The following is a 27,858-nucleotide window of genomic DNA, read 5'->3' as shown; positions in this document are numbered from 1 at the left end:
GAGGACTACGGATTAATTTGTGCAGCTATAGGTTGTTTAATGTATACAATAAAAACTCGATGCATGGGCATGTTTAGTAATATGACTAAATTATATGTGTATGACTGAAAAGGGAGGTACAATCGAATTGTAGCCAGGCTGGTTGCAGCTCTAGATGAACGATAACATTAATGCTAGAGATACACAGCATATATGAGAAAATTTCCTGAACTGTTCCCATATGGGTCGTTCAGTAAACATCAAGATGATACGAAGCTATCTCTTCATACAGAATGCATCCAAACATCATGCTCAATCCAACCTGGAACACGGAGGTGGACCTCTGTTTACTTCTGAGTTTTTGTCATCACCATCAGCCACTCTACGCTCACTACAGGACAGATGCCTGTACGATGCCCACTCTGTCCTCTCCCTGTCTCTTAACGTTGTTTTAGGTTCTGGTTATATTTCACGGCGGAAGCTCGAATTCCGTTAGGCTCCTGGATCCAATAGTGCGCGAAAGAACTTTAGCCGCGGTGGCAGCAATTTGATGGAGGTGCAGTGCAAAAAAACGACCGTGTGCTTTGCCGCCATCAGATGCGAGAAAGCACGAAATGTTAACCAGTAATAATCAGTACTAGCTCCTACAACTGCACAACCTGCACAGGAAGAGAATACGAATGAACTGAGATAAAATTCTTATTGGACAGGAATGGATAGAAAATTGAAATAAAATTGAAGGAGAATTAGAATAGAAACGGAATAGAACCACATTTATCGCAGGTAAGTTCCATAAGACCCCCCCCCCCCCCCCCCCCCCCGGTAATTTTTACAGAGCTCTCCACTACGGCGTCTCCCGTAGCACATGCCTAGCATCGGGACGTTAAACCCCGCAAAGCACCGAACACGGATAGCATAACAGTGCCCGTCTGCCAGCCGAATTGGCTGTGGTTTGGGATCAACTATTTCTGAGTAGTACGCTGTTAAGGCTGCAATTAAGGTGGTGTTCTGCAGCTGCGCGCACCGTTCTAGGCACGATATTTTTTCGTACCATAAACGCACTTTTTACGCCCATAAAATTGGTACTAATATGGTACCTGCGTTTGCTATGCGGCATATTTACACTGCCGTCAATTTAAGTTTTTCATCGGCTACCTCCGGGGATGCATTTGCTCAACTCTCCCAGGCTAAAACTCTGATTCATGCTCAACTTAGGATGAGAAAGAGTGAAATAAAAAACAAGTTTTCTTCTTTCTAAGCAAATAATAGTTTTATTTTTTTATCTTAACTCATAGGAATCTCCTTCGATTAATGCGGGCGTATTTGATCGACGCAAATATTTTGGCCCAATGACAAAGTTGGCTGTTATCGGTCGTGGCAGTGATGAAACTATTAGACTTGAACGGCCTGCCAGAGATAGCAGCAAATGAATATTTCAGGGCACAGAAAGGATCAACACTAATGTAGTTCGTCAGATAACAAAAAAGAAAGAAATGCTATAGGAGGCTGCAATTTGCAATCATGAAACGAAGCTACTGAAAACGACGAGAAGAGCGACATCAATAACAATTTGTAACAAAGACAAATGTTACCCGGTCCTTCAGCCTAGCATTCGTTTCTTCATGATTCACGCTGACTTATTTATTCCTTACTCCTATTTCCTTCATTTATTAACCATCATAAAATGCGACACAGAAATCGAATCCCGAAAGAGAAACATTCATGAACTATTGACCTTTTGATTGGAAGCTAAGTAGCCTTCGATTTCTTCTCTCTTCTGATCCATACTACGACTGCCTAATTATTGCGTTTCTATTTCTCTAATATAGAAGAAAAGAAGATCGCAGCTACATGTCTTGTAATGGTGTGCAGAATACAAGCAAATCTATACGCCGTATCATGCACTTTGACTAGCAGGATTAATGCCTGTATAAAGAGAAACCAGTGGTTTGATCGCCCGCATTTATCACGATCAAGTCTAGCACAGCAACGGCCTGAGTGGTATCTGTTTACAACGCTCTTGAGTTCACAGCACATGACGGGTGCACCCCGGGGGCGATTTTTTTTTTCTTTTTCCGAAACAATATTCCACCTACGGGGTCACCCGCGTTGCTACTGTATGCAGAAGCTTAGACGCGGCGCCAACAGGGTAAACACGTCGACCGCCGTGTAGAAGTAGTCAGCAGTGTACCTCTTGCCCAGACAGCGCTGGTGACTGAAAGCTAGGCGTTTTCCTAAAAGGACGTGGGCCTAATTTTGCGTCTTTAGCCGATCCCTACAGCCGAGATGTCATCTGCAATATGCCAGCGAAACTTATCCGCCAACAAGGTGGCTAACACAGTAGATTAAATCATAAATCCTTTCCAGTTTTTACTGTTTGCTAACTACCACTTGGTCCAGGTGGTTTCAACGAGCTGAACAAGGAATGTACGCAACTCACGGGCGCCCGATGGACAATCGTTCGAGCGTTGAGACAGTTCGCGCCGACTGCGCGCACAGTTAAAAGCTAGCACAGCCCTACACTTTACTTCTGCGGAGCATAACTGCTGTTGGAAAATTTTCAAAGAGAAAAAAAAAAGAACGAAAGAGGTAAACGACAAAGAAAAGAGCAGCATGGATGTTAAAAACAGGCGAGTGCGATACGCCTGCGAAGAGCTCAGAGGCGTGTTAATATAGCACTCAGCTGACAGAAATATCGCCAGACCAGCATGACTGTGTGCGGACCGAAATAGTGGGTAAAAGAAAAATTCGGTACGATGATAATAAAAATAAAGGGACTAGAGAGGAAGTAGGGTAAGGCGCCTGCTTGAGCGGGCTTTTTGCGTTTCGCTGCATCTGGTCTCACAGATAAGGCATTTCCGCTCAAAAAGTCCAAGTAAACAACGACGGAAGATTTAGCGTGGTAAGGCCACATTCGGGCCTTTCCCTCCTCTCCCCGACAAGTGGAGAGGGGGTTTTCACTCTCTCCACTTTGCCATTCTACAAACGTGGCAGGTGGAAGGTGGTGGCAGGTGTACAGAACACTACACCGCCGGACGCACGACAATTTTTCTTCACGGTGAGGCTTATAATGCTAATGCATTAAAAAAAAAAGCGTGCTCACGGAACACAGTTTATTTTGCAAAACTGAAAGCTCCATTATTCACCCGGACACGGAGTTTTGGACCGATAATTTACGACCAATGAGTGCTCATGCCGCGTACCACCGGTTCAAAGCAAACAATTACAGGAAGTACGGGAAAGAAAGAAACAACATAAAGAGAAAGTGCTACATCGAAACTATACAATAGAAAAAACAGGGAGAAAAGAAAGTTTTCACAAAATAAGTGTATATTGAGCCATCAGAGAGCGCATGCACGCGCATATGTTCTTATTCCGGTTGTGCCACTAACTTGTACAAATGAGTCACGCGAAACGCGTAAACTCGCTGATTCTTTGTCTTGCATAATTTTCGAGGCCGTTATGGACAAAGTTTCATGTTTTCGAAGAACTCTTCGAAAGAAATATAGTTAATTCTCCTGCATATGGAAGTGCTAGCAACAAATGCGTGTGGCTGCTAATATTGTTAAATGAGTTCAGTAAGGCAATGGTATGAAATGAGGCGCATAAACTATTCGGTTACTAACTGAAATATCTTTTACATAGATCTGACTAGAGTGCTGTTTTCTTTGAACCATCTGCGATACAAAGAAAATTCGAGGACGGTCAGTTTCGCTACTGCACACCCGCCGCAAAAAAAGAGAACTGATACTCCGAAACACAAGAAACAAAAACATACAAAAATGCGGAGAGAAAAGCCCGAAAAATATCCCCACCGGGCCTTAGAAGCATTTTTCAAAACGCTATAGCTGTACCAGCAGGGACGTTTTAATAACATTTCGCGACCAAATCGTGGATGGACTCTAAATATTCCGAGTCACTGACTCCAGTAACCGCCTATATACCTAGATCGGGTAGCTGAATGTCACTTCTCTGATGCGTATTTATTGCTACTGTCTGCTCTGCAGTAAACGCTGCATCCGCCTGCCTAATCGGCAAACTTTGCAGTTCGCTTATTTTTTCGCAGTCGACAGCGTCATCACAGCTCGTCGGTTGGACCTGGTCAAGTTCAAAGCTTTCCAGTGGGAGCCGTTCCTGCGCCGTCTCAACGCCACCGTGAACAACAAGACAGACGTGAACCCGACGTGCCGAGCACACATGCAGCTGTTCATCGACGCCATGGTCCAGAGGAACGTTCCGGGCCTTCAGCGTGAGACTTCAGGCATTATTAATGCGACAGCATTGTACGGCTCAGCAAAAAGTGTCCGCAATTTTGTCCACACGATTACGCCGTTCGCTGAAGATAAATGTGTGAAAGTGTCTTGTGACGGATGAGGTGTGATAAAATGTTGCCGTGGGAAAAAATTTAGGGGGGCACTTTATTGACCTAAAGTGCGGTGAGGCGAAAGCCTTAAGCGCGGTGTTGCTGCTTGTGTCACTGATGCGTTGTTAAGATGTTAGGCTTCGCCTCTAAGAGTGAAACGCGACAGCGTCTTGCAACGCTGGGTTCTGAAGATGCCCCCAAACCACAGGAAAAAGCATTAGTCAAAATAAACTTTTCCCTTCCTTCCAGGGAGTCCATAGAACGCCATCGCCCGTTCGGTACTACGCCTTGCTCGTTGGTAAACTGATTTTTGAGGATCTGTCTCTCATATCTCGGTGGACACCTAAACCTCGCCGTAACGGGAAGAGAGGGAGATGGGAGTGAACGAAGACACGGTATTCACTAGACGCGCCTTTGTTCATTACAAACCATCGAGCTAGCAATAAAGACAAAAAAAAAAGAGCTGGCATGGCGGAGTGCTTGCTTGTGCATGCTTGTCTCGCACTCCGGCGGCTCTGGTTCGATTCCCCAACTCAACCAATTTCTTACTCGGTTTTATTTATTTATCTGGCCTGGCTAGAAAGGTTAATTAGGCTAATTGGGTGATTAAGCAATTAACTAAACTCAGTCCCACTTACTTAGAGCATCACTATACGATCCCTTTAATTGGTTGCATGGTTACTAGCCGAAGTACATTGGCCCCGTTTGAAATTCGCGCACTGTGACGTTACGACCGTTTCGACCAATTGAAAAGCGTGACATTTCTGTCGACAACTCCTGCTTACAACGTTGAGGCATTAAAGGCTTCCGCCTTAAAAAATTTGGTTGATGAGGTGATGAGGTTGTGGCTGTTGTTTTACTACATTATCGTTGCTGTATTGTTGTATTTTTGTTGCTATAATTTTGCTTTTTGTGAACCTGCCCTTCCTGCTTGGACCTAACCATGGTCTGCAGTATGTACATAAATAAATAAATAAATAAAAAAAATTAGTTCATTAATTAAACGCGAAAACATACAGCTAGACGTCAAAATAGCCACGGACGTCGATATAGCACATAAACGTCAGAAGAGGCACGGACGTCGATATAGTATGCGGACGTTTTGCTTTCGCACTGCTCAACCGCGGGTCGCCGCAATGATCGCAGAGTTTTTGCACCAGTGGGAAAGTGTGAATCACAGCAGAGCCCGCAAACGTGAACGAACGACGAAATGGGCAACGCTAGGTTAGCTTATCGTCATGTCGCAAGACACCTGAAATGAAGTGACATAAGCCAAAGTTGCCTGTGCCAGGCTTCGTCGAAGAGAGAACTTGCGTTGACGTGAAAAAGCAGAGGAAATACGCGCGAGAATTTCAAAATCTATCATCATCATAATCATCAGCCTTACTACGCCCACTGCAGGGCAAAGGCCTCTCCCATGTCTCTCCAATTAACCCTGTCCTGTGCCAGCTGCGGCCACCGTATCCCCGCAAACTTCTTAATCTCATACGCCCACCTAACTTTCTGTTGTCCCCTGCTACTTTTGCCTTTTCTTGGAATCCACTCCGTTGCCCTTAAAGGGAAACTGCATAGGTTTTACAAACCAACGAGTTTAAGAGGGTCGAATGTGCGAAACTTGAAGGTAAAGCATGCGAAGTCTTTTTGGGCTAGCACTTGAAATAGTGAAGTAATCGCCGATTAAAATCTGGATGCCCTTCAAGCTTCTCCGCAGCGCACAACGCCAAGTGGGGGGCGCATGATGACGTCATCGAAGGTATCGGTACATTTCCAACGCACAAACGCCTCCTTTGAAGGAAAAAAAACCAGTGCCACCGAAGGCAAACACTGCCGAGAGTTGTTTGGCAGCGTCTAACGAGTCAGGGCAGGCTGTGGCTGACGACAGCAGTAATTTGAAATCATACCTTCCGTGACGTCACGCTGAGTTTCTCTGCACTCCTCCGGTGCATTGCGGAGAAGCACAGAACTTAATCGTCAATTACGTCATTATTTTAAATGCTAGTGCGAAAACACTTGCCATGCTTTACCTATAGGCGATATAGATTTGAATCCTTGAATATCGCAGAATTCCCGAAAAAGTGTTGCAGTTGCCCTTTAAGGACCAGCGTTTATCTTGCAAATACTGATTGCTCACACCGGGCTGTTTGATCGAGCTGACCAGTTTTCGGGTGACATCGAGAGTAACTAAGAGGCCCAAAGGAACGTGGCTGCGGTCGTGGGAGCTCATAGTCGACAATTGCTCAATGCAGAAGTAGCCCCGCGTTGCTAATCTCAATGCTGCTTCTTACATAAACGCAGTTGGTACGAATTTATGCTCACCGAGCGCAAAACAAAAAAGACGAAGAAAGAAGAGAACACAACAAAAACGCTTATTCATTACTGCACGTTTATTCGGAAGAAAACAGCAAGATACCAGCTGTTTCAGGGAACACTTTAATTCTCAAAAATAGTTTTTTTAGGTAAAAATATGGCTTTTTCAGCATAGTATTAGACGCACACAAGAAAACACATGAATCGTCTTTAGTGGTAAGCTGGTTGATTAATTTTTAATGGTTAACTTCTGAACTAGTACAGTTAGGCACCTAGTAGCAATTAGAGATTTGTAGTCGGTTGTTAGTAATAGCCAAACGCGATTACCCTTGGTGCTGTGGCTCTACAAAATTTGTCTTTTTTTACTAGTTATGTGCACCGGAGAGGTTGCTTTGCCTCCATGCTTTTTGAAAGCTCACGTATTTTCGCACGCTGTAGGCAAATTTTGTCGAGCCGCAGCGCCGAGAATAATCGCGTTTTCGAAATTCTAAAAACTGATATGGCTAACGACCAATATGGTAAATATATTACTAACGACCAGCTACAAATATCTAATTGCAACCAGTTGTCTAGCTGTGATAGTTAAAAAGTTAATTATCCAAAATTAGTTAACCAGCTCAATAAATAAGAAGATTCGCCGGATTCCCAGTGTTTACCAACACTGGTAACACTATTCCTCAAAAGCCTTTTCTTTTTCCCCTAAAATCCTATTTTCCGAAATTACCGAAAGTCTTTTCTGAAACACTGGGTATGCGCGAAAAGGCAAACATACAAAGAAAACGCAAGATGGGCAGACAGAGGGCCATTAATTGCGGTGGATGTGGTTTAGCCTCGCTCCAAAATTAAGCACTGCGCATACTTGAGCTGGTGTCAACGTAACAGTAATCTGCACGCCCGTGTGCAAAAGCACGGGACACTGCCTTCTCCATCTTCATTTTCTTTGAAATCAACAGTGGTCCACCTGATTACCTCTCTGATGCTATTTTTAGTTCAACGCTCCATTTAAGTCCCCGTAAATACACTAAGCAAGAACAACCAGTAGCAATTGCCTGTGCCCCCCCCCCCCCCCCCCCCCCGCCTATGTAATACCCTCTCGAGGGCCTTTAGGGGTATTTTGTATAAATAAATAAATAAATTCTGTCAACAGAGGGAGAAAATGCGGTTTGTTACGGAACAGGGAAGGGGTCCCTTAATTTTGCTCATGAATATAACCGAGCTAATTAACCCAATCACGTGCATTTCCACAAGACAGTGTGTGCGCATTTCTGGAATCGGTACGCCCCGTAAGTGCGCGTTGTTCGCAATGGGCGGAATTCAGCTTGCATGGAGGACCAAGCCCCTCAGCATTTCGTTTGTAGTAACTTGGGCCTGCGTCACGAGCGAGTGTTAGAAACGCACCAACACCCAACACCATACGTTATTCCCATTTTTCCTATATACAACGCCGACTTAAAGGGCAGCTGCAGCACTTTTTTGAGAATTTTGCGATATTCAAGGACTCAAATCTATGTAGGCTGTAGGCAAATCATGCCAAGTTTTTTTCGCACTAGCATTTAAAATAGTGGCGTAATCGACGATTGAAATTTGCGCTTCTCCTCAATACACCGGAGGAGTGCAGGAAAACTGAGCGTGACGTCACAGAAGGTATGATTTCAATTTACCGCTGTCGTCCGTCACACGATGCCCTGACGCGTTAGGCGCTGCCAAACAACTCTCGGCAGGGTTCGCCTTCGGTGGCGTTGGTTTTTTTTAGGGGTGTGCGAATATTCGAAATTTTGGAATATATTTCGAATATTATATTTTTAGTATTCGTATTCGATTCGAAATCCAAGTATTCGTGTTCTTTCGAATATTCGACCCGACGCGAATATTCGTATCTAGCCGAATATTCATTGTGAGCACCGGCGTTCATTTCGGGCCGCAAGCCCTGTCGACACAGACATAACAACATGGCGGCGCCCAGAGCAATGCGCATAGATGAAGGAAAATTTTTCCTTCGAATTTTTCTAAGGGCCATGCCGTAGCTAACTGCGCTGGTGAGCTTTTTTGTGGCTATACCTGTGAAGTTGCAATAGTCAGAGCTGTGCACGAAGTACCTCACAATACGTGCCAGGTCAGTGCCAAGTGAGAGGACATTTTCTGTGGCTGGAGGAGTCGTTCCAGCTAGAAGGGAACTACTTCTGCCTGACCATGTGGAGCAGCTGGTTTTCCTTCAGGACAACCTTTTATGCTCATCCCAGCAACGCGCTTTTGTGCTGATGGCAAGCTAGCCTTAATCAATGCTGTGTACTAGCCATCCTCTCTGATATTTCCACTCTTCTAAGAATAATGTTCGAGACTTTGATACCTTTTGTGCAGCCACACACACCTTTTTTGTTCATTTAATCATCGATATATTTGAACTGTGATGTTCTTGGGTGCTCAAATAAATGTTTTGTAGTGGTTAAATGCATCTGTCCTTGATTATTCGATATTCGATTCGATATTCGGAATCAAGTATTCGTATTCGATTCGTATTCGAAAAATTTGATATTCGCACACCCCTAGTTTTTTTCCTTCAAAGCAGGCGTTTGTGCGTTGGAAATGTACCGATACCTTCGATGACGTCATAATGCACCCCCCACTTGGCGTTGTGCGCTGCGGAGAAGCTTGAAGGGCGTCCGGATTTCAATCGGCGATTACTTCACTATTTCAAGTGCTAGCCCAAAAAGACTTCGCATGCTTTACTTCCAAGTTTCACACATTCGACCCTCTTAAGCTCGTTGATTTCTAAAACCTATGCAGTTTCCCTTCAATCACAATCACAAAACACGCACAGGAAAAACCGATTCTGATTCAAAAGCATAGGCGAGATACCGGCCTAACATCAATCGATTGAAAATCTCTTTGCCACAATATTCGCGCATTCTTTTTTTGCTTTTCCAAGAGTTCCACGCCACGTGGCTCCAAAAACGCAAAAAAAAAAACAGCAAACGATGTTTTGCCGTCCGAGCCGCGACAGAGCAGTGCGCGTGGCAGGTGAAACCCGTCGCGCTCTCCAAGCGGTTCCCTCATTTTCAGGCGCGCCGTACGTAGCTGCTGCCCTCATGCGACCGGCAGCACGGGCAACGATAATGCGGCGCTTCTGAAACTGACAGGACTCGAGCCGAGATCGGGTCTCACCGGAGCGAATGTGCCCGCGGCAGGAATTTTTGCGGTTTAAGGGTTTTAAATCTCGAACAACTCACCTGAAAAAAGAAAAAAAAAACTATCCGCGCCCTAAGGTGTTTAAATGCGTCCGGATGACGTTCTGGGATTTGCCAAGGGTAATTGGAAGATCAGCGCCGGACGCCACATAGAGATACACGCGTCACCTTGGGGCCCACTGACTGTGCGCCGGTGCACTCAAGAAAATAAGCGGACCTAGCGAATAAGTTCGAGCACGAAATGAATCGAAAAGTACTATATTTCAATTCAGTTCTTGATCGGTCTTACTTTTCCCTTTTCCTCGAGTTTCTCGAGAGACCGAGCTGCAGGCAGATGCTTTCAGCATTCTGGGCGTCTTGTATCTTTAGTAGGGTTGCACTGGTGCCCTTCTTGTGTGCGGAAGCCAATGGGAATGTAGGAAAATGTTTTCTCAACACAAGTTTTCAACGATTTCGTAATAAGGTCTATAAGAGGTTTTAGGAAGAGAAGATTTCTCTATATATAGTATGACGGAATATTATTATTATGTGTATCTGCAGAAAAAGAGGTACAGTCCACTCTGCGCAGCTTATGGTGGCATTTAGATAGCGTGCCATGACAAGAAACACCGCCCTGTTCTGCCGCAAAAAGAATGGGCCCCCAAAGTCCACCTAACCTTATAATTTTGCTTCATACAATCGTACAAAGTTAGTTCCGATAACCACTGAATGTTGGTTCACCTGACCGTAGAATACTGGTGGACATAACAATAAAATGTTGGCCCACTTACTGTTGGTTCACAGTGCCGTACAATGGTGGTCCACACGATCGTAGGCTGCTCGTTCACATAGCAATGCTCCCATAACTATAGAATATGGGTTCACACAACCATTGAATGCTTGTTCACATAACCATTGAATGATGTCTCGCATAAATGCGGGATGTTAATCCCCACAACCGTAGAATGCTGGTTCTCATGGTTGGCATAGCCGTATAATGTTCTATTTACGATTATGTGAACCAGGGTGACCAGACGCATCTAAGGCTGTGAATGGGCGTTCTAACTAGGAGGTGGAGACTAGGTAGAGACAGTCGTTGCCATTTCTTGAACCAAAGAGGGAGACATATTCCCGTTCTCGCGTTCGTTTTTTGAGTAACGTTCTTTAAACACTCATATTTAATAGAGAAGGGCTCTCAGTATCGTCGTAGGGAGTGCTGAGTAGCGATACAGGCTTGGCGGCCATGAAAAATGTGTGGCATTGCCTAGTACATTTCCACAGCGGAATAATAAAAAATACTTAAGCTTTTTTTTTTAAAATCAGGTCCCCAATGCAGGATTTTTATATTAATGCGCTGAAAAACCTCATGTCGTCGCCAAAGCAAAAACAGGCAAAGGCAAATTCTTCTTTCACCTACTCCTCGCTCCCGCAGCTCCCGCTGAATACCCCGAGACCCATAACGACAGTCGCTATTAGCGCAGCTCGAAACTGCCTTGCTTCTTTACAAGCTTACACAGGCTCCTTCAGCATGAACGCTTAAACGACAGCGAGTGCGAGCGAAGAGCCGTCTACGCAAGGATTATGCGACTGGCCGGCGGCTCGCGTGCGCTCGGCGAAACAAGGAACGTAATTGCACGCTAAGCAGCTTAGGATGATCGAAGGCAAAGAGAGAAACGTGCGCTTTCCTTGGGCTCGACAGCTTTTTTCGTAAGCTTTGGACAACTGCACGGAAACGCTTCACCCCCCCCCCCCCCCGGCTCCCAGCGGTACTCCCGCTCATCCCTCCCTCCTCATTTATTCATTTCTTATTTTTTAGAACAGCGCTGCCCACTTCTGTTCTTCCTGGTACCTTAACATCAAATATTTAGCTTAGTTTCATTCTCTCTCACATGTAGGGCAAAACGAGATTTGCACGTCGGAAGCTTCTCGACGTATCTTGAGGGGGGCTCTGCGAATTTGATTATTGTGTCTCAACGCTCTGGGGGCGACTGAAGCAATCATTCGAGAGAGACGGGCGGGAAAGAGAATTTCATCGAAATGAAAGCGACGCATGGGCTCTCGTAGACACCTTTGGCGACAACTCATCTCATCTGCACTGCTACGAAATCGCGTGAAACACTCTAAGACATCGCGATCATATTTAGAGCTGATATAGCCCGAGTAGTTTCGAAATTTTAAAATATACTACGTCGTAATGAAGTCAGCGTTTGCACGGGCACGTTTGCGGAGAACGAATGTTTTTAAGGTCCAAAGTGCAGAGGTGAAAATGCAGTGGTGCCGCGATATTGAGCTAAGCAGAAAGTTTGCCAAAGTGGCGGTAGACGAAATGCTGGCGTGGCGCCACAAAAGTTTTGCTGAACTGTCCTGTCTAGTTGACACCTTTCGCTCGAGCGTTAACACGCTTCGGTGGTCTACAGCGCTCCAAGCGACGCACTGTGGGGTGAGAATTGACCGGACAAGTGGACCTGACTGAACTGAACCGCCATCTGTACCGTGACGGTTGAAACTTTGTTCCAATATCTTGCGGCCGCAGTGCTGGACTCCCAGGGATCGTTCCCGACCGGGATGCTGCACGGATCCTCGGGGGAGATCGGCTCACTGAAGGAGTGCTTCTCTGCGGCGCTTGTGGACAAGAACGGGGACCCTGTCGGGAAAAAGTTCTGCTCTATCGTGGTGTACCACGCGGACCGCATGCCCAACTTCCCAGAAGTGGCCGAGAAAGAGGTACAGTTAACGCCTCGCTGAAAGGTGCTCTAAGCAACGTCTGTGAAAGAAAATCGTACGATTTTGGTTAGTGATCGCATTGGTTGTATCACACAAGGCTCCCCTCTTCGTTTAAAGGTCTTTTTTCAAAAAATTCACATTTAAAACTGCATGAAACATGAAGCCTAAAATGAGGTGCGCGAAAAGGTTGTAACTTGTGTACCGTAGCGACACACATACATTATCGACCGCTTTATTGTTGGCTGTAATGATTGGCCATTCAAGCTGTGATCTTAACAATCACAGTGAATCTTTTTATTAGAGTTTGTGACAGAACAATCAAAATAATGCATAATTTCGATAAGCGCCACATTTTCGGGGACTACAATTGGTTACAACAGACTGACGCCAGCCAATCACAGTGCTGACGTATACCGCACCAGCATTTTGAATAGCCGCAGTCGTCTGCGCGTCAACTACACGGTGACTGCATTGTGCAAAACAGCCATTTTACACGCATTATATTTGCCCTTCCATGCTTAGCAATGGCCGGGGAGCGAACTTTTTTCTTAGACACTGTCTTTGAAGAGCTTCTCGTACTTACGAACTGCCTCTTCCACTTTGTTTACTTCCCGTTGCAGCAAAACAAGGCGAGGGTGTTCGCCTTCGAGCAGTCAATGCTAAAAATCGGCGCCTGCCTCCCGTCCGCATGCAGCAACGATGACGTCCCGAAAATACTGAACAAAGGTGACACAGTTTACAGGTTTACAGTATATATAGTCTTTGCGGTTGTGCTTGCTGGGAGTCTTTTCACAGCTACCAGTTACCAGAGTTTGACAAAGTCAGTAAAGGAGACGGGTCTCTTCTCTATAAGTAAACATTGCCAGGAATTCGGACAGGCGCTCCCACTATAGTTCTCTCACCTGCCACCACGTGGCGCATGGCTTTGAACATTCAAAAATAGAGCATTGACGTCATCCGTGACGTAAGAAAGAGAATGGCCAAATGGCTGCAGAACAGAATGTAACGTGATAGGCCACTGGGTGCTATCCCGAATTCCAGGTAATGAGTCGATCACTCGTAAAGGACACTTACGGTCTTGTTTGGATATCTAAGTGCTTGCACTTTGGGGACTCCTGCGTGGCGTTTACGAACTGGCCCCGGGAAGCTTACATTGCGCACTGAAAATAACACGTCTCTGTTGATCTGTTTGCCTGCATTCATGCGTGCGCGGAAGAGGATTGTCAAAAAGAAAAGTGGAAATAGGTGAAAAATAATTCCGAACAGTTTTCCATTAACGATGAGGGCTACGCATAGTGCCAGCGTTCTTTTTTCATTTTACGTCGAACTATCACTAACTATAGGTGAAGACAAATGCCGAATATACGCGCTTATGCACGCAAAGACGCACACATGCAAACGCACAGAGGTCAAGAAATAGTAATAATAAGCTGCAGCATCGAAGAACGCCTCCTCAAGGTCCCTGTAAGGAGGCAAACATATACTTACATTTTTACACAGAAGCCAGCGGGACCTGCGAAACCGCCGTCAGTTTCGCTAACTTCACGATTCCAGAGTGCTGTTAAGGTTAGCGGTTGTCCTCGACAGGAGAGTGTGTCCACCCCCGTCTTTTTCACATAACGTTTTTGGAAAGCATGACACAAAATCGGGCAGATTTTGTTTCTCCGTGTCGTTGTACCACAAGAAGTAAATGATGCGACACACAGTTTTATAAAACCTTCAGCTACTAGACGAACAGGGACAAAAGTTGCAGCCAATTTCAGCACTAACAAACTCATTCGAGCAGTTTTCTTCCTTCGACTATTTTCGGTGGGAATTTGCTACCACAACTGCTTTTTCGAGCTTATAGATTCGACAAGGCGTTAAAGAAAATTTATTTCGTTATTTTAGGCCTATTTTTAACTCTTACTCAATTATGCTGCACGATTTATTTTTTTTATTTTTCAGATCTAACACAAGGTGTGAATGTAATGTTTTATAACCCTTCTGCTAGGTGCATTAAGGGGTTGTACAGTGTTAAAATAAATAAAGGAATGAATACAAAAATTGGTAAAAAGCGAGACTGGCACATCAGTTGAAAAGGGAGAGAAGTGCTTTAAACCAATCCATAAATCCACATCCCTTGTGGCCCATTATTGTGTGTACTCATCAATTTGTGTACACAGCGATTATACTCATTCATTAATGTTATTTCTTCTTACGTGTGAGCTGTGTTCTCTGTGTTGTTTATTGCGTATGCTGTAGTTTTGTACTGGTAAATAAGAAAAAAATATGCCTCCCTAACTGAAGTCATGGCTTTCTTAGCATTCTACGTTCCCACTGTGCGAGCTGGAAAATGAAAAAAAAAAAAGAAAATTAAAACGATGCGCTAGTTGCCAACAGTCGGCCACTCAGCGGGGAGTTTCCAACAGTCGGCCACTCAGCGGGGAGCTCAGCCTCAATACTGTGCCTGTTTTTCGCACCTTCTTGTCGCCTTTGTTTCCGTTTGCTCGGTTTTTACTCCGAGAGTGAATTGAGAAAAGCGGAAGAGACTGCAGCGGGGCCAGATTTCCACCCTTTGTACGAGCGCGCTCTCGAGCCCGGCCCCGCAACTTTCACGCCGCGGCGCTGCTGTCTGCGCAGCTCTTTCAGAGTGGAAGGCGTCGAGCTTCATTTCCGTCTGCGACCACAACGAGCCGTCCGAGGAGCCGTCCGTCTTTATCATGTAAGTGAGTCGACGGCGTCGCGCATATCGCGCGCTCTATATGCAGATCAAAACCGGGATGCCGCGCGCTCATTGTGCGCCTCCCTCCCTCCCTCCCTCCCTCCCTCCCTCCCTCCCTCCCTCCCTCCCTCCCTCCCTCCCTCCTTTCCCACTTGCTACTACCCGCCGCTAGAAAAAAAAAAGAGCAATACGCTGATCCAGCGTATGAGTACTGAGGGTTAGCAATACCGAACGAATATTGCGTCATTTGCCACCTTCGCTATATCCGGTACAAATTTTTCGTTATATCCGGATATCTACTTTTCCGATTGCAACGTCTACAGCGCAAGAAGCCAAATCGTTTGACACCACTTCGAATATGCTACGTCAGTTAGTTTGGCCGCGATGAACGTTTGAAGTTTCAAGGAGTAACGGTTTGGAGAAACTAACGTCGTCGGTGGGAATCCCTATGATATGCTGCGCTTTGATTCAACTAGTAATGTCACGTTCCGTAATGCGCTAAATCGTTTCATACCACTCCGCACATTCTGCGACAAATAGGTGGTCCACAATCTGTATACCAATTGTACCACCCACTGGTCCCACTTGAATGACCTTGTGTTTGATACAAACGCAACCTTGAGTAACGCGAGTATTAGAGCTAACGCTAAAAGTGAGAGTTTTAAAGACGTGCGAAAGCATGCGTTTAGCCTGGTTGGCTCATGGCTTTGTTTTGCTGGTCCGTCGGCAAGCCTGGCGACGATATCAGATCAGTTGTAATAATAATTCATGAAGACGACGAGTTGCAACGCACAGCGCGAAAGTGCTGCAGATTAATATGAGGCGCGGTCGGCTGCGGCGATAGCACCGTGCTCTCGTGCAGTGGTCAGCGAAGCTGATCTGTTCGCTCCACCACGGGTTCGGATCCCAGTCGTGACAATATTGATTTTATTTATTTAAGGTATGCCCAATGTCACCTTCAAGGTCAAGCTTCACACAAACCCTTTGAGCCAGTTTGACCTCGTGAAGTAGGTCTTTCGCACTAAAATAACTACGAAGACATTAAACCCATTGTGGCCAGCCGGCAATTCCTCCGACTGAGTCACTTATTTGAACGACTTGGTCTCTACCACTATCCCATAAGGCGAGTGTCCTTCTACAAACTTCGAGTGATTTGGACACTGATCGCCGCTCAGTTCGGGAGCCCTCAGGGCACACGATACGAAAGACGTCATCCAAGGGAACGCCCAATCTTCTCAGGTTTCCCAGGAGTGTCTCATTGTGATCACAAAAGCGTGGGTATGCTAAAACAAAATGGTTAACATCGCCCACAACATCACTGTTTACGCACGTAAGTCAGGTGGCGCGGTGAATTTTGTGCATCCATCCTGACGCACAGGCGGAGTTAGTGCGCCAGCGATACAAGAGAGTAGCTCTGTCACGTGACAAATCTCGCGTAACGCAAGGCAGATGCAGAGGTGGTCGAAGTGCAGTATACTGTTGTACCATGCTAGCTGCCTAGGGAAGTTCCCGTCCTTTGGTACAGCCACTTAGGACGGATAACAGCGGGCTTCTCGAGCTAGAAGGTCTGCCGCCGGGTTACCGGCGACTCCAACGCGAGATTGTAGCCAATTGAAACACATTGTAAATCCTTCCAACTGCTGCTTACTCAGCCAGGTGAGAGCCCAGAGGCAAAATTTATCATCGGGAGTCCCTCGTTGTAAGCACTCTAGTGCAGATCTGGAGTCAGACAGAATGACGACTCTCTGTGGCTTGCACAACGACAGACTTCTAAGCAACATTGCAATGGCCAATCATTTAGCCGAAGTTTACGACAATACTCTTTGAAGGCGCCCAGGTGAAGATATATCAAGGTCAGGCGCTGCAAATGCTGCTGAGTGTGACTGCTCAGGCCTGCTCACAGAGTCATCAGCGTAAACTTGCATATCGCCCCCGTAGACGCTGTTCTGATATTCAAGGATCAAAAATATTATTTCAAGCCCTAAATAGAGGGGGTGTGTCTTCCACGGCACATGGGCTTCATTAGGGCCCGCCATGGTTTTGTGATCACATTGATTGCCGCCTCGGCATGGCAGGTATAAGTTCAAAACTATCGCTTCCTGTGGCCCCAACTACGTCAGCTCTCCACGCTATTTAGAAATGTTCGTATTATTTCAACCTTGTTTTCACAGAAGAACAGCATCGTTAATCCGCCTTTTTCACAAGAAATGGCCCCTTATAGGCATGCGACGAAAAGTCGTCTGCAACTGGTTGAAAACAAACGCGCGTGGGAGACGCAGGCGCGATCTGGTTGGAAGAGGAGCAACTGCACTTGCGAAGTGGCAAGTGTGTGCTTGACAGCTGCCGCCATCTTTCCCATGCGCTTGTCACTAACACGATCTGCGAATGTGCAGCAGAAGCTGGTGGATTGGATACATGATTTGCTTAGGTCAGGTATAGTTTTGACAACACGGCTCAACTTAGAGAGTGCAGGAACCCTGTATACAACCGTGTACACAGCGCGGCAGTGATACAAGCAAGCATATGGCTTTCACGTCTGGCTTTCTACCGCAGCATCATCCTGGCAGTGTTCATTACCGCGGTAGGCTTGGCCACAGCTCTGGACGTCGTCAACCGAATGAATCCCACTCTTCTGGATCAGGCTTCGAATGACGTAAACAGTGGTAAGAAATAGACTTTTTACTAGCAGTGGCGAAAGCTGCTGGAGCAGCAAGAAAAGAAATAAGATAAATAAAGAAACATTGATAAAATCACTAAGCCTGCGTCAATGAAACCAGAAACTAGCCAACTAGGGTGTTTCCTTTCTGTGTGTTCTCCTGTACGGCTGACGAACCGAAGCGAGCGTAGGGTTGCTTTCGGGGTTCACTTAAGCAGCTCTTTTTTCTCGGCGTAACCCATTTAGCTCTGTTATTGTGTACAACTGAGACAGGAGAATAAATGGTTCATTCGCACAGTAATCTGAAACCAAAATAAACAAATTGAAAGAAAACAATTACAATGAATGCTTCACTCGGATGCACCACCACTGAATGGACCCATAGGAACGTGCAGGTCTGTGAACCCTTGCTCAAGTGCCCAGAAGTGCCATTCTCGTCTTTTTTTTTTCTTTCTCTCTTTTTCGTACGGAGAGGACAGTCGCCTCTCTACCCTTCTCTTCTTGCGAAGCCGTCGTGAAGACGAGTCGCTGTGTTGTTGTCTTACGTCACACAGTTGCGCAAAACTAGTGTCAGCGAGTGAGAACTTTGTGCCAGTCAGACGAGCGTCGCGCGTGTATTCATCAAGACCACAGTTGCAAAAGCGTATCGCCCAAAGCGGGTCCTTTCTCTGCCTTTCTTCTTTCTCTCCCTTCCCGGCGGCGGCGTCAGGGAAATCGCTGCTGGCGCGGTTCCAGTCGCTGTCCGTGCTCGAGACAGTGCGTTCCACGTTCAGCATGGACGGCGGCAAAGGCGACCGGCTCGATATCTTCAACGGCTTGCGGGTGCTGGCGCTGGTCTGGGTCGTCACCATTCACACGTACATCTACATGGACGACTCGCTCATTGGTGAGGCAGCACGATCAGCTGGCGTGCGCTGCCGGCGTTTGCGTACGCCTTCTCGAGAAACACACAAACGAGCGTCGTACACACCTACGCTATACAAACTACGCTAGAAGCTAGTTACGTGCACTACAGGATTCGGGCTGGCCTCGATGTTCTGCTGCCCCCCTATATTGGCCGGTACCATCGTCGAAAAACCATAGCGATTAAGTGCGGCCCTTGATAGGCTCTTCACGAAAGACGTGTGACAGCGTTGCTATTATTTTCGCTATGCAGAGGCGAGCCAAAGGCGGGGCCCCAATCAGTGGAGCATCTCATTAGTACTGACAGTGCTTGTGTAGACAGGGGAATGCCGCATTTTCATCTGGTGTCGAAACTATGTATACATCTCTCCATCTCAAATGTCTACAGCAAAGAATAACTGACAGTCTTTGGACTACTAGATTATGAATTGATGAAACCTTTATATCAAACCTTCGGTAGTCTATTTTGTAAGAACGATCGGATATTTTAACCAAATATGAAGATTGCTGCTGATCATTGCGCACTGTAGTAGCCTTTTCACTACTTCAAATAGTAGGCGCTCCAGAACTATTTTATGGCTCCCGAGCACATCTTGGCCACGTGCATCATGAACATGTGGATGTTTTCCTGTAGTGTATGCCGTCGAAGCAGTGCAGCATATGCGCAAAGAAGTAAATTAGAATCGCGTTAAATGCAACTATATGAGATTGAGAAAGAACAATGTGGACAGCGCTCACGTGCGCTTTTTTTGTGACCTCGGTGAACTGCATTAAAAGAGACCTTCATGTTTCCCTAAAACTTTTTGTGTAGAGTACGAGGGGGCAGTGCTTGCAGCCTTGCATTTTGAAAGCTTGTTTCGTTAACAATACCTCAGAAGCAAGCAGGGAGCATGAAGAGAGAAAAAAAAACTTTTCTAACCTTAAGAGGCCCCGAAGGAGAAAGACGGTAATGAAAGTTGCTGAGCCTCATGGCGATTGCAATTGTTTCGCAAGACTCCTGGGTGTTACGAAGAAAATCGTCTTGAATGATGAACTTTTAACTTCTGCCTCTGAATGACGCCTTCGTGAGCCCGTTTACAGCAAATGGCTCGGACAAAATCCAGGAAGTCGAGGCACATGCGAAATTGGAGTCCATGTAAGATGGCGGAAAAGATTGCGGAGAAGATTAAGACACTGCAAAATGGAATAAAATAATTAAAAAAGAAGCTGCAGGAGCGAAGGAAACGAAAGCGCATTGAGAATTTCGTGGTTTTTATCTGGCTTCTTTTCTCTGCTCCTTTTTTTTTTCTCACAGACAACATGAATGAAATGTACAAAATGTCAAGAACGTTTGCACGCCAATTCATTGTGAACGCTACCATGAGCGTTGCAATATTTATGACAATCGGGTACGTCGCAATGATCTTTTTCAACTATTTTTTGCTCTTCAGTTGTAGCTGGTGCGCGTATCGATCGCGACAGTCGATCGATAATGTGATATCGTGATATCGCGCGTCGACCGGTATCATGGCAATCGAAAAAAACCAAAAGCTAAAGCCAATTTCTGACATGTCGGCGGAATAGCGCCGTAAACGTGTTTGCGATCAGAACTCAGCTATCTTTTATATAGCCTACTGTTAAGTGCCTGTATTCCCTTCCGTACGCGATATGTTTTTTTTTTTCTCAAGCAAAGTCAAAACGTAAAAGTTAGCACCACAGGAAGTGTACTGACAGTTATGAACAAGAATCACAAGTTGGCTACGTCATTAGCTGTACATTTCTAATTGATCAGGTTTTACTTTACTTACCGTTTTGTTCGTGCCTTCTTTGCTGGCGCGAAAGCTAGGACGATTAATGCCTTGACTACCTGCATACGCGAAGGCTGTCCGCTCCATGCAAGCCTAAAACAATTCCTGAACATTGAATCCACGTTTCTTCAAAAACAAATAATATCTCTTAAGTTGTGTTTTTTTTTTCTTTGCTCGTGCGGGCAGTTCTTAGCGGTACGCACGGTGTTTTAACGGACGTGTAATTCGCATGCACTTCCAGTGGTTTCATGCAGTGGATGACGGTTTCGAAACGATCGAATGACGAGCACGGATCGGCCACCTATTTTGTCCTAGTGCTCCGGCGGTACCTCAGGTAAGCTTTGAGTTTGCTGAGGCCAAGAAAGAAAACAGAAAGAAAAAGCGTGTAAACTCATTCGATTAAAAAAGGAAACCGGTTGCATAATCACGAATATTGACTTTCGCAAACGTACACGTGATAGCGACTACACAATACTGGCAGAAAAAATTGATCGTCCTACCTGGAAAAGGCCTTTCTCAGTGGTCTTTTATTATCCCTGTCTTGCGCCAATCACGGCTACTCAGCCCTGAAAATTTTCCAACCTCGTCACTTCAGCTGGCTTTCCTATTAACAATCCCTATTAACTTTACTTTCATACTCTGAACTAAATTGCACAAAGGCGTTGATATATCTGCTCATCCAATGTTGCGTCAGATTTTCTTCATCTCATCTAACGATTCAAATTTGCGCCAGTAAAGAGCTGCCGTCTTTACTCACGGCAACTATGAGAGATGACTCAAACAGGGAAAAAAGCTGGCGCACCCGCAAGGAACATTACCAGCAATTCGGGACATGCGCTTGTAGCTTCGCCGGCAGCCACGAAGTGGCGCCTGGCCTTGAACGTTCAAAAGTAGCGCCTTAACATCATCCGCAAATTAAGAAAGGAAGAGAATGACCGAGTGGCTGCCGAAGAGAATGAGATTGGCCTCCAGACATCTCACTGGGCTGGGCGCCGTCCCGAATTCCTGGACATGGACAACTATTTTTGCATGTTCAAAATCTTTCAATAGTTTTGCTACTTTTATTACTAGTAAACATAACTAGCAGTATTGCCACGATTTCTCAAATTTGCGACGAACACCTCGCAGATTGTTTCCGCTCGTGGCGGTGACGGCGTGCTTCCATCAAATGGTGCCCGTGTCTGGATACGGCCCTCTCTGGGCCTTTTTCAGCGTGCTCCGCAGGAAGGCCTTCCCTGAAAACTGGCCGTACTACGTTTTGGGAATCCTAAACTTTATCGCTCTGGAGGGAATAGTAAGTAGTGACCACTTTCTTTTTGTGATTCTCCTCATTAGAAAGCGTATTGGGACAAGGATCTAAGCTCTTTTCTGAAACGCATGTATAAGCAATAGGACACACGCGCACGAGCGCACGCACAAAAATGGCGGACCATCAAAAACAAGCAGTTAAGTAACCCGCGTACTCTCTCCCACATTCCCTTACTGAAGAAAAAAAGAAAGTGCGCTGCGGATGAGTCCGTGTCGCAATCTGTCACGGCCAACTTTAATACACTTGCCTCAATCCTCCACGTGAAAAAGAGTGGGCTTTATTTTCCTTTCCTTCTTCTCTCTTTCTTGCTCTTCTCTTTCTGACTTGATGTTTTTTTCCGCACCGGATGAGCATTATTTCCTCGATTTTTTCAGCACAAAGCCCTGCTTTGCCGAGGTGTTGGGTTCTTTCACTTCTTTCTCGAGTTTTTATAGCCTTCTTCTACGCTGATCTTTTTTTTCTTTCCTCCACGTGGTTAATTCCACTTGGAACTTCATTAGGACCAAATCACCATACAAGGAACTACAGAGAACCAGTGGAAAGTAGTTTGTTTCATCGCAGGACTGGCGGGATTTGCCATGAGCAGGGACTCGCGACATTAATGATGCAGAGCTAGGACAAAGAAATTTATGTTAGCGGCCTGGCCTTAGCAGCAAAACAAAATGGTTGTGAATCAGTCGGTAAAGAGCGCCGTACATAATGGAAAGTAAAAGGAATAAAACGGTATTGAAAAATAAGAAACGTCGGTGAGAATGAAGTTGAAGCATTGGTACCGGGCCGTCAAGCACGAGCCCCCTAACGCAATGGTACCACCGGGTGAAGAAAGAACCAGTCATTCTTGCTCTATGTACTATGCAGGAGGCAGAAAAAAATGCATAATTTAAAAAAAAAACGGCATGTCGACGTCTTTTGTGCAGTCACTGGGCAGCTGCATTGCTGCCTATACGCACAAACTCTGTCTACCATGCACGAAATTATTTCAAAGTGGCACAAGAAGTTACTCTGATTCCCTTTGAGGAGAACTAGTACGGAGGTTGACAACTTGTTTCTCTGAGAGGACGTTCGTCTAAGCAATGTTTTCCCGCCTTATGTTTGGGGTTCCTAGCAGTTTTGTCTAAAGTTTTCGCAGAAGTATCTCATGACCAAAACACTGCAAGCACATTATTTCGTTCACTTTGACTCAGTTTTGCAGTTTTCAGTTTAGATCAACTGATTGCGAGGTTGCAACTTCTATCCACACTTGAACATAAAAAGTAATATCTGCAGCAAGAGGCTCAGATATTCTACAGTGCGTTCATAGCCCTGGAGAAAAATAGGTTGAGAATATCATCAGCACCCGCAGATACCAGTAGCGCATTCTCAAGGCCGTCGAGTGAGCCTATGCTACGCTGTCCGAGACCTGCACGGTCTGGGCGTCACCTATTGACCACCACTCTACTTTTTCGTCCAGTGAAGATTTTACTCATTCACTCAAGGCAGGCAGCATTCTTTCCATCAGCATTAGCATCAAGCCGTAAGCACGAAAAACACTAAAACTGCAGGAAGTGGATGAAAAACCTCTCGCAGAACAGTACTATTAATTTTCTTCAAAGGTTGATTTTTGACAGGGGAGCCGCGCAGTAGTTGCAGGAAAAAAAAAAAACCGGTGATTCCCCAATTTTCTACGTGAGGACCAGAAGACCACCTCTCGATGATTAATTACCGGCTATGAATATCTAATTGCAACCAGGTCTCTAGCTGTGATAGTTAGGAAGTTAATGATCAGCTTTTAGTTAACCGGATAACTAGTTAACTTTATTCACCTGTTTTCTGATGTCTGCAGATGCTGGTATCATTTTGCCGCAGAAGCCATTGTCATACCTCAAAAAGCCTTTTTTTTTTTAATTACTTAAGCGCTTAAGCAGAATTGGTGGTCAAAACTGACGTGCGCCGTGACCTAGCAAGACCTTCGAAGCTTCATCGAGAAAAGGAGAGTGTACTGAACGTGGTGGCAAACAAAACATTAACGAGAACCCTACGCACCTTGTGCGCGGGATTTCTGAAACCAAACTAGTTTGCTGCGTTCGCATATCGCAAGATCTTTCTCCGAAGTGGGGAAAATGTACGCAGAAGAGTGCAATGCCCTCTCTGTGAACAATTTTTTTTCTCACTCCAAGCAACATCCGCGACAGATTAAGATCAGCACATATCCGAAGATTAAGTACATCATGACTTGTATCCTCGATAACGCCGCTTCCACAGACGCCTCCTGCTAAACGCAGAATAGTAACTACTGCTGCTGTGTTTGACTGCGTCAACGCTACAATTAGTGAGGTGTGGCCGTTCACGGTAAACGCCTAAATATCACGAAGAGGTGATCGCGGCCACTAACGCAAACTTCGCCGTTTTGGCTCGCTTCGCGTTACGGAGGACTGAGCAACAGTAACACTTCGCCAGAATACAGTGTGCGTACGAAGCGGGATAATGAAGAAGCATTGGTACTGATTCTATTTCTCCTGTAAGCTTCTAACTCTCTCTCTCCCCTCTTGTGACGCAGCATATGCTGTCCCGAATCCCTTACTTCGGCCAACTAAGCCAATGCAATCTCTGTCCATCCGCAAACCGTTGGTCGGATAACACCATTCCTCCTTCATATCTACTTGGCCTGGTGCGCGTTTGCCGCGGCGGTCTGCTCGGCGGGGCCTTTCGCTTTATTAATGACTCACTCGGTCTCCGGCGGAAAACAACAGACGTTCACCATTAATACGGATCATTCGTGGCCAGCCTCAGCAAGCCGAAGCCGGCGTCACACAGTGGCACTGCGGCGGCGCCTCGCTGTCTGATGAATGCGCAACGGAGCCTTCGTGGAAGCGTCGCGGAATGGCAGCGGTCATTTTTCTCGGACAAAAGAAACGCACGCCTCCACCCCGTGCGCTTGGAAATGGGGGTGGCGCCTGTTTTCAAGCTTGCGTTTTCGTCCTGGGTATAATACAAATGAGATAACGAGGGGCACGGTGATGTTTTCGTAATAGCGGTTTCTTTGAGATAAAAGCACCACGGGCTGACAGATGTCGCCAAAACCTGCTGGCCCGGGGGATAGCCCTGATTAAAAGCAAGGGAAAGAAAATTCTTACTTCAAATCAGACAGGCAGACTGCCAACGAAAAGATGGCGACGGTAACTCGCGCGTCTTCTGAACACTCTGTAACAAACAAAAACCAGGAGATGAAGAAGGCCACACAATGAAAACCAACAAGTGAAACAGCAGAAGGACGTACTGAACCAGCGAACGCGTATCGCAATTTGCAGTCGATATACAGTCGACGGCAACGGTAAGGAGACCCCCGTCGTGTTCAGAACCTTGCCGCTCTAAAGTCAGTTGCCGCTCTGCATGGGGGAGCCACCTGACAAAGCCCGCTTGCGCAATGGGTGGTCTCGACAGCAGGAGGGCATCGTCATAGGGCGCCCCATGGAAAGTGGCAAGCTTCGGAATACAAAGGCAGTCTCTTACTTTTGCCCACGACTGCGCATTACATGAATAAATATGAGTAGAACAAGGAGTTGAACGTGCGCGAAGATATTTACGGATGCGACTGGCTGCGTGGGTAGAAGTACGGAGGAAAGGTTCATGAATATATGCATTACAGTGTTTTCAACGTGTTATTTTAATATTTCGGACACATTCACATTATATTTTACAGCGTGATGAACTTCTGTTCGTTGCATACGAGGGGGTACCCAAAAGAAACCGGACTAAATTTTTTGGTCGGCAAAGCTTCTGTGGTACCGCGTTTTGCCACTAGGAGCGCATAGAACGAACATTCCAGAGTCAGTAAGCCGAGTGCCGTCGTTGAAGGAGGTCATACTAGTTTAGGCAGAGTTTAAGAGTGACGACTGTTTTGTGTGAATGTCGTTTTTGCAATGGCTGATTTTCGTGAACAGCATGCGCAGGTGAAATTCTGATTTTTGCTCGGAAAAAGTTGAATGGAAACTCTTGAAATATTAAGAAAGACGTACAAGGACGATGCTATGGGGACAACTCAAGTGTTCCTGAATCGAATCCTGAGTCAAAGCAACAATCATGCCAATGGAAAACTTCAAATTCACCTCGCCTCAAGAAAGCTCGTCAGGTGAAACCAAACCTCAAAACAATGCTGATTTGTTTTTTCAACGAGAGAGGAGTCGTCCATTGAGAATTTGTTCCGCAGGGTCAGACAGTTAGCCAGGCTTTCTACTTGGATGTCTTGAAAAGATTGGGCAACATTGTGCGGTGGAAGCGGCCAGATTTGTGGCAGTCGAGTGACTGGTTTTTCCATCATGGCAATGCCCCTGCTCACACAGCCCTGTCTCTACGACAATTTTGGACCAAAAAACAGCATGACCCCTATTCCTCAACCCTCATACTCTCCCGACCTTGCCCCGTGCTACTTTCTTTGTTTCCTAGAATGAAAAAATAGGTGAATGGAAAGCGTTTCGCTGATGTTGCTGAGGTGAAGAAAAAAACGACGGAGGCACTGTCAAGCATCACAAAAGATGAATTTAAACAATGTTTTGAAAAATGGAATGAAAGATTCGACAAGCGTATCATTGCAATTGGGGAATACTTTGAAGGAGATTGAAGGTCTGTGCTTAAAATGTGAACAAATAAGTTCAAACAAAAATAAGTCCGGTTTCTTTTGGGTACCCCCTCGTATATGTTGTAAAGTTTATGTTGTGGTAAAGTGCACGTAAAGCCCCTCAAAACGGCACCATCTAAAAAGGGCAGCTATTTCCTAGATTTACAAAACGGCAGCAACTCGAATACAGCACAAGAGTAGGCGGTCGAGATAATTACTTTCTTATTCTCGGTTTTCAGTGCAGTCCCCAGCACTGGTACACAGCTTCGGATTTCCAAGTGTTCGCCATCATGCTGTACTTTGCAAGACGGCTAAAAAGGTAACTCGTTTTTATTCCCGTAATTGTTTTCTTTAGATTCCCTAACATTTAAAGCAAAAACAAGTGGATGGGCGAATGACATTCACTCGTGAACACCGAAAAAAAAAAACATGTCAGCCGCATCTGGTGAAACGGGCGAGAGACGGGGCCTCGTCATGCGGTGTCCCGGACTAGGGACGCCGACCATGCAGCGGGGCCACTCTGTGGCTCCCAAACTCTATTTCATAAAATAAAAGTTTTCACCACCACCACCATTCAGAGATTTAAACAAAACTCACCAAGACTTCGACTATCCAAGACTTCGGCTTCTAGTTCCCGTGGCTGCCACAGCGAGTCGTATGGCGCTGAACATTCAAAAGCAGCGCGTTGACATCATCCGTGACGTCAGAAAGGGAATGACCGAGTGACTGCAGAACGGGATGTGATAGGCAGCTAGAGTTAGCTGTACTGGCTGGGTGCTGTCCCGAATTCCTGGTAAAGGCATGCCGGAGTACCAGCTATGTATAGGCAACCCTAAACCTACGGAAGATTTCGATTTGCGCATTGCTAGACAGTGCCGGTTACAGCACTATTTATCCCCAAAAGCAGCTCAAACTTCACTTCAAACTCACTGAACATCCTCGACACAGGAGGTGTGTCAGGTATAACAGAAGTAGTACTCCAACAGCTAAATGATTGCTTGAGACAGTACAACCAACAGGAAAGCGCACGCGTCGTACAGCGAATTGAAAAGACTTAAAGAAGATTTTATCACGCGATGTCTGCTATAAGAAGCAACCTCGAAAACGAGCGCCAAAAAGAAAACTGAATCACTCGGGTTGCCATTCTAATGTCATTCTGCAGAGATATTCTGAGTGCACATTGTAGTGAAGCATGTTATCTTCGTGGGTGCACCAATAAAGCAGGAAGTAAAATGAAGCTCTCACAATAGCGGAGAGCTTTATTATGAAGGAAGGCCCGAATCAGAACAATGAGACACCTCGTCAAAAGCTTTGCGACCGTGGTGCAACTTTACACGGACAGCTGTTCGTGTTGTCTCTGGGTTGCTG

General features: G+C 45.8%; 2 protein-coding genes across 6 annotated transcripts in view; one reads left to right on the top strand and one right to left on the bottom strand.

Moving 5' to 3' along the window:
* The window catches only part of Dgk (diacyl glycerol kinase 1), a 453,430-nt gene that overhangs the window by 153,331 nt on the left and 272,241 nt on the right, over window positions 1–27,858 (bottom strand). The gene's annotated exons all lie outside the window — the stretch shown is intronic.
* Window positions 1–27,858, top strand: part of LOC149340175 (nose resistant to fluoxetine protein 6-like) — a 38,992-nt gene that overhangs the window by 4,592 nt on the left and 6,542 nt on the right. The window contains exons 2-11 of the mRNA XM_089548935.1: window positions 4,046–4,228; window positions 12,347–12,537; window positions 13,158–13,263; window positions 15,160–15,241; window positions 17,795–17,904; window positions 18,607–18,783; window positions 20,095–20,188; window positions 20,829–20,921; window positions 21,716–21,881; window positions 26,730–26,809. Coding sequence (XP_089405061.1) covers window positions 4,046–4,228; window positions 12,347–12,537; window positions 13,158–13,263; window positions 15,160–15,241; window positions 17,795–17,904; window positions 18,607–18,783; window positions 20,095–20,188; window positions 20,829–20,921; window positions 21,716–21,881; window positions 26,730–26,809 — 1,282 coding nt within the window. The remainder of the gene's footprint in view (window positions 1–4,045; window positions 4,229–12,346; window positions 12,538–13,157; window positions 13,264–15,159; window positions 15,242–17,794; window positions 17,905–18,606; window positions 18,784–20,094; window positions 20,189–20,828; window positions 20,922–21,715; window positions 21,882–26,729; window positions 26,810–27,858) is intronic.

The sequence above is a fragment of the Amblyomma mixtum genome, chromosome 6, assembly GCF_055824585.1.
Source record: "Amblyomma mixtum isolate Tamu chromosome 6, ASM5582458v1, whole genome shotgun sequence".
Taxonomy (NCBI): domain Eukaryota; kingdom Metazoa; phylum Arthropoda; class Arachnida; order Ixodida; family Ixodidae; genus Amblyomma; species Amblyomma mixtum.
The sequence above is the reverse complement of the archived record's forward strand: the minus strand, read 5'-3'. Positions and strand labels throughout refer to the sequence as shown.